This window comes from Hyperoodon ampullatus (genome assembly GCF_949752795.1).
Source record: "Hyperoodon ampullatus genome assembly, chromosome: 11".
NCBI classification, from domain to species: domain Eukaryota; kingdom Metazoa; phylum Chordata; class Mammalia; order Artiodactyla; family Ziphiidae; genus Hyperoodon; species Hyperoodon ampullatus.
In genome coordinates, this window is record NC_136924.1 from 48,115,549 (window position 1) to 48,127,560 (window position 12,012).

Consider the following 12,012-nt stretch of genomic DNA (forward strand, 5'->3'; position numbering starts at 1 on the left):
CACTTAAATAAAACTTAAGTAATTAATTGAAGTGATAGATGTGTTAATTAACTAGTTGTTTGGAATCCTTTCACAATATATACATATATCAAATCACCACCATGTACATGTTAAATATCTTAGAATTTTGTCATCTATACCTCCATAAAGCTGAAAATAAATGAATGAATGAAACAATAATGTTTTATTAACATTAAAAAAACAATATTCAAGTGTTTTATGCTTGCTTATTTTCAACTTGAAATTGTACACAATCCTTGGTATTCTATACTTCTTCTATTGAGTATTCCCATATGTATTCTCCCATGAAAGGCAGAGATGCTTAAACACCCTTATTTTTTACCAGAGGCACAGAGATTTGGAAACCCTAATCATCCCAAACAGCTGACTCTGGAAATGGAAATTCACCAGGGTGACTTGGTCGTTTATGCACTTGTTTGCACTACAAAAGGAAAAGAGAAAAGCCTGTTTGCTTTCTGATACTCAAGAAAATTTTGCATGTGTATGGATTTGGAGGACTAATCCAAGTAGAGGAGCTCATATCCAAGCTGAGGCCACCAGTCACACTGGGAGGTTGTTGACAAGTAGCCCAGATTTTGCAATTTATCCCAAAGGGTAAATTGATTGTTCATTAAACAGAAGCTTCATCAAATGATGCTATGATTTGGTTTACATATGAAAAGCTATATTCTTTACTTAACATTCACAAGTTGCTTATGGATTAATTAGCCCATCTGCCACAACAAATGTATTCATACTTTTTTTGCATTAATTGTTGAAAAGTTACTAGTTTTCTCCTATTCACTTCTCTCTATCAATAAAATGGAAAATAATTTTTTAGAAACAAGACACTTTTTTCATAGCAGTAAAAATGTGTATATTTTTCAACTTATCAACTAAGTTGATAAAGTAAGTGCAGGGGTGAGAGGAGGACCTTCTCTGGAAATGGCTTCCCACGATTAGTTCTTCTTTTAGTCACTTACCATCCATTTATATTTTAGTTTGTCTGAATGTCTTAGAACTGCTTCAGGTTTGGCATGATTAAGGCTACTCTTTCCACTTGCTTCCAATCCCAAATCTAGTTTTTATGAGGATAACCACGTCTCTATTTCTCCTCAACTTCTATCATTGGCATCTTCCTTTCCTCTTTTATGCTGCTACCAATTCTGATAACCTCTTTATCAATAATGTGCCTGATTTCTCATTTACCTCAAATCAGGTAACTTAATCACCATTTCAGAGTCCAGTCACCCCATTCTGGGGCCACAAGCCTCTTATCAAACAGCAATTCCATGAGTCTTTTCAGTTATACTCTAGTTGCTAGGTAGCTTTAGAACCAAATCAGTTTTGGCCACAGTTCTCAAAAAGCCAGATGTTAGAGTAATAGAGGGAATTATCTCATATACTTCTCTTGTTTATTATGACACTCTAACCTCTCACTCATTCCATTTAACAAAAAGAAAAAGGTCTTTTTCTCTACACCCTGCTTAAATCAAATCACCAGGCTTCTTGAAACCCTTCCACATGTACACTTTAAAGCACACCCCATAATATATTGGTATATCTTTTTTAATTTTCAAATGACCTTTCATTTCCTCCCATCAGTTTTGCTCCCAACACCCTTCGTCCAGTTTTTTTCTCCTGAAAATCAACTTCCAGCACTTCTGCTTCCTTCAAGTTTACTAGGCACCTAGAACAGTTTGGATCGACACTCTTAACTACCTGTATTAACTGGAACACATTTAATAGGCGGCTTCTCCTTCTCCAGTTTCATTTCATATATGTTGTCCACACAAAACCAAGATTGAGACAGGGAGGAAGGAAGAGGGAAGGAGGAGTAAAGGGAGGGATGGAGAGAATATGATGGAAAATAAATAGAATGATAAGGATATGGCACCATGAAATACCAAATACCTTGTTGGTTTAGGATCTAATCATTTGGAAAAAAACAAAGTTTTGCTATTCATTTATTTGTTAGTTTACTACAGAATTTTTCTATAGGATTAAAACCTCAGGTATTCTTCCAACATTATTCTTCTCCCTAGCTGAAACTGATGATAACTGAGCAAAGCAACTGCCAGAAAATCCCAATTAAAGCTAATCTTTTTTCTGTTGTGAAAGGCATAATTTATAAAAGGGTGACCTTTTGGTAGGCTAACAGTATGTTGATGAACTTCAAGTGAAGTGAAAAAAAAAAGTGTTTTGTATCATCAGTGCTTACATTTTCTAAGGGATCACATGGGGCAGCAGAGCCTTTAAAGGTCATAGACTTCTTTACTTCGAGAGATATTAAATAGCTTATGAAAATAGAGGTCAGCTACATGATAACTGGAAGAAAAGAGCGTTCCCAATGGGGAAGTAAGATACTTGAGATTATATTGACTGTCCTTTTTTAAGACTGTATTTGATTATCTTAAAGGAAAAAAAAATGAAATTTGCATATAAATGCCATGATTGTAAATGAATGAATGTACAGTTCTTAGAATCAATAGCTATTGATCTTGCTGTATGAAAGCTAATATCTGCATATACTAAGCATTACAATAAGAACTAATAATTTCACAGCCTAAAATACTCTCCAGCAATTTTTATGTTTCTGCAGAACTTTTTATACTTTTCTGAACTTTGCAAAAATAATCTTATTTACCTTATTGGAACATAAAATAAATAATCATTATCAGTAAGGAACTCACTTTTTAAAAATTATTCTTGCTTTGAAGATCACTAAAACAAATAAGAAACAAAGGAATATCAAGACTAGATTGTAGACAAGGTACTGAGCCACCTTGGGGAAGAAATAGAATAATGGCATTTGTCTGTTCATTATTTAATGACACACAATTTATGCATTAGTAGGATTTAATGTATGACTGGAAGAAACCATGGCCACAAATTATTTTCCCCTTACCCTCAGATATTGCTTGAAGTTCCTTCAAAAAGGGCTCTGTCTTCTTTCATTCTGCCATTGTTAAGAGTTACTCCAGATGCAAGGTTTATAGGAAAAGGTAACATTATTGACATAATTCCAGTAGATTTTAAATAGTTGATAACAGATTGTGACCGGGAGTTCTTTTCAGAGAAGGAAGGGTATGAAATCTTGTACGAGTGAATATTCACTAAGTTGAAGGGACACCATGAAGCAGGAAACATGTGGACAAAAGGGCAATTCTTCCCTAACACATAGATACTGACAGAGCAGTATTATCTATCACGGGATCATCATCCATAACCCTGGGATTTATAAATACTGACCACAATATGAGACACAAAGGATGACGCTATTCATCATGAGAGGCCAGATTTTAGGTTGTGCTTTCCATCCTGGAACTTCTCTTATCATTTGCTGACTGCAGGTCTTCAGGAGTGGTGGCCTCAGCCCAGAGTGCCTGTCATCCAACAGCAGCTCAAGGAATGAATGCTGGTCAGTAGGTGTCCCGCGTTCACATCCTCCTGTATGCCCAAAGTCATCAAGCCATTCCAAGGTTGTGCCAGAGAAAACTCAGTGGGAATGTTTAAGTTTAGTTTGTGGAGAAAAGAATGAGAGAGTAAATGCACAGATTAGTGAGTGTGCACATTGGTAGGTACACACCCAAATCTCCAACTGGTGTTTCTTACTAGTTATTCGAGAACTGTACTGGGTCATATGGTGCTGGTGAGGAAACTTAATTGCTCAATTTCTGAAGGCACATTAACTCTTTCAGGGTCGATTGAGCAAATTAGCTCCTCCAGGTCATTAAGCCTATCTCTACAGGACATGATGATTTCTACCTGGCATTGTATCATTTACCCCCAAATGCCCCACATTTGCTTTGAGCATGCACATATTCTTTGTCTATTCAGGGAGAGAAAATGTGCTCATTTGAATGTCAGCCAATCACTCTCTGGCTGCAACTCAGTGATTCCCTTTGCTTCTTTTGAAGGCACCCAGGGATCTCTAAGGATTTATTGGTGCATAGCAGTTATCAGAGCCTCACCAACAGGCGGGTAGTTTAATTGTCTAGAAATGGTATAATTTCAGGGGTTTTGAGCACAGTACTGTACTCCCAAGTATGTCTTCCTATTTGCAAAAGCCAATATTATTGATTCATTGTGGGTGGGAGTTTTGAAGTTCTTTCAGGATTCTGTAGTCCTTTATGAAAACACAACTTCCACTAAGAGGCTGTTATCAGGACCTATTTTAGGGAAATAAATTGATGACAACTTGAGAGAAGTCTCTGTACTGCCTCTCAAGAGGGTGATCAGAAAAGAGTGTGGCTGTTTTGAGTGCCAAAAATGTGGGGGAACATCAATGGCCCTAAATAAGCAGGTGTGGGAGAGCATCACTAAAAGAATAATTTTTATCTCCCAAATGCCAATGGTTGGCCCAACTGAGAAACAGTGATGGAGGGCAAAGACAAACATCACCTCTTCCTTTGTTATGTCCAGGGCTACGCTGGAGAGTCATAAACTGGTATAAATGAAAACAAGCAAGGAGGCAAGGGACATGGTATGCTCACTCAGAGGTGTTTTAGAGCAGTGCTACTTTCTTGTGCGTATAAATCAATGGGAATCTTGTTGAAATGCCAGTTCTCCTTTAGTAGGTCTGGGATAGGGCCAGGGATTCCGCATTTCTAATCTCTTATGCTGCTGGCCTATGGACCTCACTTTGAATAGCAAAGATTTAGGATAATATGCATGTGAGCAATAATTTGGTCTTGGATAAAAATGATGAATATGAAAGAAATTTGACAATATCACCCAACATTAGATTGCAAGTCAGTAAGACTGATTAAATATTGAAAATACCACCAAGAGATTGATAGATCATTTTTTAAAAAGGATATACTTAACATTTCTACCTAGCTGAAGATTTTGAACATTTGCTGAGGCTTGTGTGCTGTTTAAGTTTTGAAATCTTTACTAATAATTCTGACGATGTGCTTCCTAAAGGTACAAGAAATAACTGTTTTCCTAGTATCCTTCACTTTCTCCTGCTGATGAAGAGTTCAATAAATGTCAATGTCTGATTAAATATTCCTTTACAAAATTCATAGCAGAGCTGGTGTAAGCCTCCCCTGCCCACCTTTTTTTAATCTATCATGACAGTCTCTCTGTTCTTCCCTCTGAGATGAGCAATGTCCTTTTATCTTTTCAGGTCAATGGGAAGGATCTCTCAAAGGCCACCCATGAAGAGGCAGTGGAAGCTTTTCGAAATGCCAAGGAGCCCATTGTGGTCCAGGTGCTAAGGCGAACACCTCTCAGTAAACCAGCCTATGGGACGGCCCCAGAAGTGAGGCTCGTGAATGCCAGCACTCAGACGGACATCACCTTTGAACATATCATGGCCCTGGCCAAACTTAGGCCACCCACCCCTCCAGTGCCCGACATCTGTCCATTTCTGCTCTCAGACAGGTATTTTTCTGTCATTTCTCCCAAAGCCATATTTGTTGTCATTCGTCCTTGAAAGTAGGTGTTGGGAAGAAACAGTCACTGTAGCAAGTTGACAATTATGGAGACAAGCTCCCAGTTCTGTATGGAAAGTGTCTGTAACTGTGTCTCCATCCAATTAGTTCTCAGCTGTCCTGCTCTTACTTTTCCTGACCTACACAGTTGTTTCAGCTCAGGAATCATACTTGCTGAGATGCTGAGTGAAAAAGTCTGGCTCTGACTCGTTCATCTTCATATTTCCAGTCATCACAAGCCTCACACAGCTCATGAGAACTGGTCAGGGAAATAGCTTTTCTCACCGAAGCTGCCAAAAACCTTGTTAAGACAGACCCAGAAGTGGCATGTTGGCACTATATTCTTCTCTGTGGGTCGCCTCTCTCTCTTTTTCTCTTTTGCTTTTCTCTTCTTTAAAGGATAAGCTAGGAAATTTATTAAAGTGCAATTCTCCAAAGGAAGCAATTACCTATATATTGAGACGTGAACCAAAGATCCTGGCTGTCCAAGAGGAAGTATAGAGCTACAGAATAAGGAATTATTAAAGGAATATTTCTTTTCAATTTTTACCTGAGTTAAAGGCAGTTAGAGATAGTTTATTCAAATAATGCTACCCTTGCAGCTTTGGAAGTCTGTTTTGCTCCACACACTTTGTTCTGTGAACTTTTAAGCAAATATTCAAACATTATTGAGAGCTTGATTTATAAGAGCAGTAGTCTCTTTAGCCTGCATTTTCACTGCCTAATGCAATCCATGCTCCATTTAGTAAAATGTACACTTGGTCATGACACCCGCCTGTCCTTTATTGGCTTCTGTTAAGTCCATCTCAGTGGTCCACACGTGTACATTAGAATCACCTGGGAACTTTGAAAAGCAATATCAATGCAATGCCCAGATCAATCTCACCTCAGGCCAAAACCCAGGCATTAGAATTTTTAAAAAATTTCCCTAGGCAATTTTAATGTGCAGCCATGCTTAGGAAACCACTCTTTGAAACTTCAAGTTCCAGGAGGACAGGGGCTCTGTTTGTCTGACCTACGATTCTAGTCATCTATCCCTTACTTATTAAATAGCCCCTTGTGTCAGGCACTGGAACTAGGTACTGGGCATAAAACTGGGAACAAAAGATAAATCCACTGCCTCCTAGAGCTTATATTCTACAGGGGAGATGAAAAATACACAAGCAAACAAATATACAATATTCATTAGTAGAGTGTGACACAGAGTAGCCATCCAATAAATACTTTCTTGAATGAATAATAGCTAACATTTATTAGCTAACTTAACATGTTTTAGGGAGTATTCCAAGTGTTTTACAATTATTAACTCATTTATTCCTCATAAAAACATTCTGAAGGCGTACATTATATTATTACCATCCCCATGTCACAGATGAGGAAACAAATGTAATCGGCAAGGTCATACAGCAAGGAAGCAAATAGGGCCAGGCTCCTGAGCCCAAGAGGTCTGACTCCACTGCCCACTCCCTTAACCAGTATGCTGTGTCCTTCCCAAGTCCTACAGATCATAGCTGAAAGGTAACCTCTTCTAGCAGACTTCTTAGGACTGTAGTAGGTACTCTCGAGGTGTCCCCTCACTATATTAAAATTCCCACTTTGCTGCTCTACCCAATTAAAAAGACACCAACCGATTTCCAGCAATTGGCATAGGGCCTGGCATCTGGTAGATACTTGGTAAATGTTTACTGAATTAATAAGATGTTCTTCACAGCAGGACTTCCTACTTACTAAGCCAAAGACCAGGGAAACACATCAGATGCCCCACATAGCAGGCACTGATGTTTTACCAGTCCAAATGGGCTTCTCAACAGGGAACTCTGCTTATATTATGTAACAACCTAAATGGGAAAAGAATTTGAAAAAGAATAGATACATGTATATGTATAACTGAATCACTTTTCTGTACACCTGAAACCAACACAACATTGTTAATCAACTATACTCCAATATAAAAAAAAAAGTTAAAAAAAAAAAGCCAGTCCAGCTTTAAGCTAGGAGTGTTCACCTGTTAGACCAGCAAGCAAGATACTAACTGTACTGCTTTTGCTATTTGCGTGAAAATTAAAGAATATTAGAGTATAGTGAGAAGAGGCTGGTAGAGTATTTACACTGACTGTGTGAGGGCACCAGGATGAATCTCTCTGGCATTTCAGCTAGTGATGAGGGAACTAATTTATGCTACTAACTCCAGTTTTTTCATAATGTCCAAAATGGCTGAGCTTAGAGGTCTCACCTGAAACCAGCTTGGTTAATTGCACTTAAGCCTTTTCACTGACTTGGAAATTCTAATAGAGGACCTCATGCCCTTTGCTGTTCAACTGTGTTTAGCTTTCATATTGTATAATCTATAGTGTCTCTATCATGGCATATAGCAATTTGAAAGGACTTCTATAAATTATGTAAAACATTTCCCAAAAGTTAAAGGATACATAGAAGTAATATACAATGCCTTGGGTCCTCTTCATTTCCTTCACTCCATCAGTTCTCTTTGTCCTGAGAAATTTTCTAAAGGGATTATGAAAACCTGTGGCTTATAGGAGTTTCCAGTGAGTTATCACCATAAACGTTCTTTAATATTTGTGGACATGCCCTTTATCAAAGAGGGAAAGACGCGGGTTATGAGGGAGAATGAGGAAGGAAATCTTAAGAAATGGGGGCAATGTGAGTACGATTTACAATCTGAAAACCCCAGTGCCCACCCTACCTGCACATCCACGGGTTCCTCATTCAAGGATTCAACCAACCTCAGATTCGACTTTTTTTGGGGGGGGTACAGATAACAACTTTATTTGTCCATGCCAGGATTAAGTTGCTTAACAGAGAGACAGAGGTGGTGGGAGGTTGGCATACACAGCACCATTTACGTCGAGAAGGCAGAGCATCACTCCTACCACGGTACCACGGCCTTCATCCTCCTCCCTCCTGAAGTGCCCCTCACAGTCAGCAGGCCCCTGCCCCACACCCACCAGCATCACGTGCTACCACGCTTCTTCCCCCCACTGTCCCAGTACACAGCCCACCACGTCTGGAAACGTCTGTCTTTACATTCATCTATCCACTGGGCCCCTCACATGGCTCCTGCGAGGTAGCTGGGATAGCCTCAAGGTTGGAAATAAAACTAAAGTTTCGATGTTTTGATCTGGGGTTGGTTGAATACTCGGATGCAGAACCCAAGGACACGGAGGGTCGACTGTGCATTTAAAATCAGACTTCAGGGGCTTCCCTGGTGGCGCAGTGGTTGAGAGTCCGCCTGCCGATGCAGGGGACACGGGTTCGTTCCCCGGTCCGGGAGGATCCCACATGCCGCGGAGCGGCTGGGCCCGTGAGCCATGGCCGCTGAGCCTGCGCGTCCGGAGCCTGTGCTCCGCAGCGGGAGAGGCCACGACAGTGAGAGGCCCGCGTACTGCAAAAAAAAAAAAAAAAAAAATCAGACTTCAGAACCGGTTTGAGGCTGTAATTAGGAAATTGGGAGTACTTTGTTATAAAATACCCACCTTTGGGTAGACTTCAGTCTCAAATGCCACACACCAACGCATGGCGCAAGTCCATTCGATGGAATGGAAGGAGGCCAGAGCATCAATATAGCACCACGGCGGGGGGAGGTCGCACATCCGCCCCTTCACAGAATGAAGCTCGACCGTGAGCCATTATCTTAGTATCCTCTCAGAAAATCAAATTGATGGACTTCATATAGGGGGAGAAAGAAAAGCAGTTGCTCTTTCTGCGGTGTAGTTCATTTAAAGGCTAGATCACTAAAGGTCTTATTGGCGAGCAGTGAAAACTAAAGTGAAATTCTAAAATTAGTTTTAATCTTGGGAACAACGCTTTTGATCCATTCCTATCATATTGCTACATTCCCCATAGCTGCCATTCTCTTCATCCGATGGAGCATGAATTTTATGAGGACAATGAGTATCTTTCCAGCTTGCCTGCTGATGCAGACAGAACAGAGGACTTTGAATATGAGGTAAGATCATTTTCACATCACTTCACATTTCTTCATGAAGTTATGGTTGAGGCGTTTTGCATAACAAAGAAAAAATTAATTTATTACTGTGAGAACTCTATTGTCTATTATATATCTAAGGTAAGAGCTTTTAAATATTTGTTTCAGCTATTTGGCACTAGTATTTTAAGTATATTGGAAAACATTTTTATAATACAAGCCTGAAAATAATTTGCTCACATTTTTGTTGCTTTGTATAAATAATATTATGGCATCTATATTTTTTTTCTTCTTTTTGTAATATAAGAGAATTTCCAAGTAGAGTTTGGAAAAGAAATTATATTTAAAACCGAGACTGTATTTACTATTTTCATTCATTGTGTAGTATTTTGATTTTAACTGATAAACTAAATCTTATATTATTTTTATTCCCCTTCACAAATTCAATTTTTTTTTTAATGACTCAAGTACTCTAAAGAGCAGTTTCCCTGACTTTCTAGATTGAGAGATGACCTCATGTCCTTTGTTGTTAAACCATGTTTAGCCTTCACACGGTACATGTCAGAGTATCTGTACCGTGTTATGAAACAACTCCAAAAGCCCATCTATTAATTACTTAAAAGCTTTCACAAAAGTTAAAGAATTTATCCTAATATTTCCTTTGCTTCTGCAGTCTATAAATCTTTGAAAGGTTTCAGACTACTCTGACATTTGGAAATAAAGTAGATTGAGGAGGTAAAGAAGCTCTGGTAAACAGGCAAAGAACCTGTGATTACCTGCCCTTTTAATGCTTTCGATGGTATCATACAAGTTCAGCAAAATGTTCTTTTCCATTTTACAACCAGGAAATCCTGAAATCTCTTCCCTTAGGAGTATCTGAAATCAAATAAGGCCGATTCAGTGAAGCTCACCTAAAGCAAATAGATGTTTATTTGAAATCTTGCCCCTGCAAAAGTCATTGCTGGGGATTACAGAAATCATTACTTCTTTCCAGCCAGAATTTGGAAGGGTGTGCGATGATACCTAGTATCTGAGTTGATGGTTTTGTTGCTGTTGTTCATGTTAATTTCTTATCCCCTCCTCTCCATTAATTTGATTGAAAATTTTATTTTATAAATCTGCTTAAGTAGTAGTATACACTGAAATAGCCATTAAGTTTTGCCCATTCATGCAAAATAAATTACAAAGTTGAGTCACTTATCCAAATAATTCAAGATTAAATGATGTTTTTCTTTCAGTTAATTAATTGCTTTGGGTTTGGGGAATGGATTTATCTAGATCACTTCAGCTTTTTATTTCGTTTGTGCCTTAAAGCTTTATTGAAATACATTTGTGGGGCTTCCCTGGTGGCACAGTGGTTGAGAGTCCACCTGCTGATGCAGAGAACATGGGTTCGTGCCGCGGTCCGGGAAGATCCCACATGCCGCGGAGCAGCTGGGCCCATGAGCCACAGCCGCTGGGCCTGTGTGTCTGGACCCTGTGCTCTGGCAACGGGAGAGGCCACAACAGTGAGAGGCCTGTGTACCGCAAAAAAAAAAATAATAATAATACATCTGTGTGCTAGGGGAGGACATGGGAGAAAGACTTGCTTAGGCTAAGCAGATTCACAGTAAAAATTCTTTAATTAATTAGCATATCTTTGACTATTACAATACAGACAGATTCTATAGTGATGACTATTGCTGAACTACATCCTCTTTTCTGACCAATGTCAGTCCTTAGTAGAGGCCAGCATCAGTGTGATGACAGTGGTAGATGCTCAGACAGGCCTTCTGTAGCCTGCAACCTCTACTAATCACACTGCCATAGTCATTGCTTTGCTGTCAGCTGTGATTCTCTTGCCAAAGTCACCTTTCTGAGTTATTGAAATAAAGAATATTTCCATGAAATTTAAATAAGGAAGAAGTTACTGTGACAGGCTTCAGTCTTGAGAAGGGATACATTTGAGAATATCTGCATGGCTAATAGTAGGGGTGGAGGCACTGGGGAATACCCCAAGGATTACTGACCAAGCTTAGGAGAGAATGGCTCTACCCAGTACACCTCAGTCTGTGATGCTAACATGGCAGAGTGCCACATGCCATCCCTCTTGTTTGCATCAGATGATACTGTGAGATTTAGTCAGTCCACTGCTATCACCAGAGCTGACTGTGGACAGGGAGATTTAGAAATACTGCCTTTACACAGTATTACACTTAGAAGCACGCTGGTCAAGTGTTTCTGTGACAGGCTCAGATGACCCCAGCTTCTCCAGGAACTCTGTTATAACCCAGTAGCTGTGGGAAGGCAGTGAATGCAGTGGTCTTTCAGGAAGGACCTGTTTTGTGCCACTTAGAGAGTATTATGGAAAACAGATGTCTAATGGCCAGAGGACTTCATCTCAGAAAGAGATACTCATTCCTCTTCAACCTAAACATGAAAACACATCAATAGGCAATCGAAAAAGTAGAGACAGGACTCCTTTCCATCTGCTTTCATTCAGTTGTACCATAAATATTTAATAAGCAGTTTAAAAAAATATGCCAGGTTCTTATCTAAGTTTGTGATTGATGAAGCCTCTGCCCCAATGGAGTTTAACCTTTAGGAGAAAGAGAAGGACAAGAAACAAGTAAGTAAAGACATATT

General features: G+C 39.3%; 1 protein-coding gene across 2 annotated transcripts in view; it reads left to right on the top strand.

Moving 5' to 3' along the window:
- Window positions 1–12,012, top strand: part of PDZRN4 (PDZ domain containing ring finger 4) — a gene marked incomplete at both ends in the record, with an annotated part of 371,596 nt that overhangs the window by 293,274 nt on the left and 66,310 nt on the right. For both annotated transcript variants that reach the window (XM_079715656.1, XM_079715657.1), the window contains 2 exons: window positions 5,135–5,391; window positions 9,306–9,408. In XM_079715656.1, the coding sequence (XP_079571782.1) occupies window positions 5,135–5,391; window positions 9,306–9,408 (360 nt within the window). The remainder of the gene's footprint in view (window positions 1–5,134; window positions 5,392–9,305; window positions 9,409–12,012) is intronic.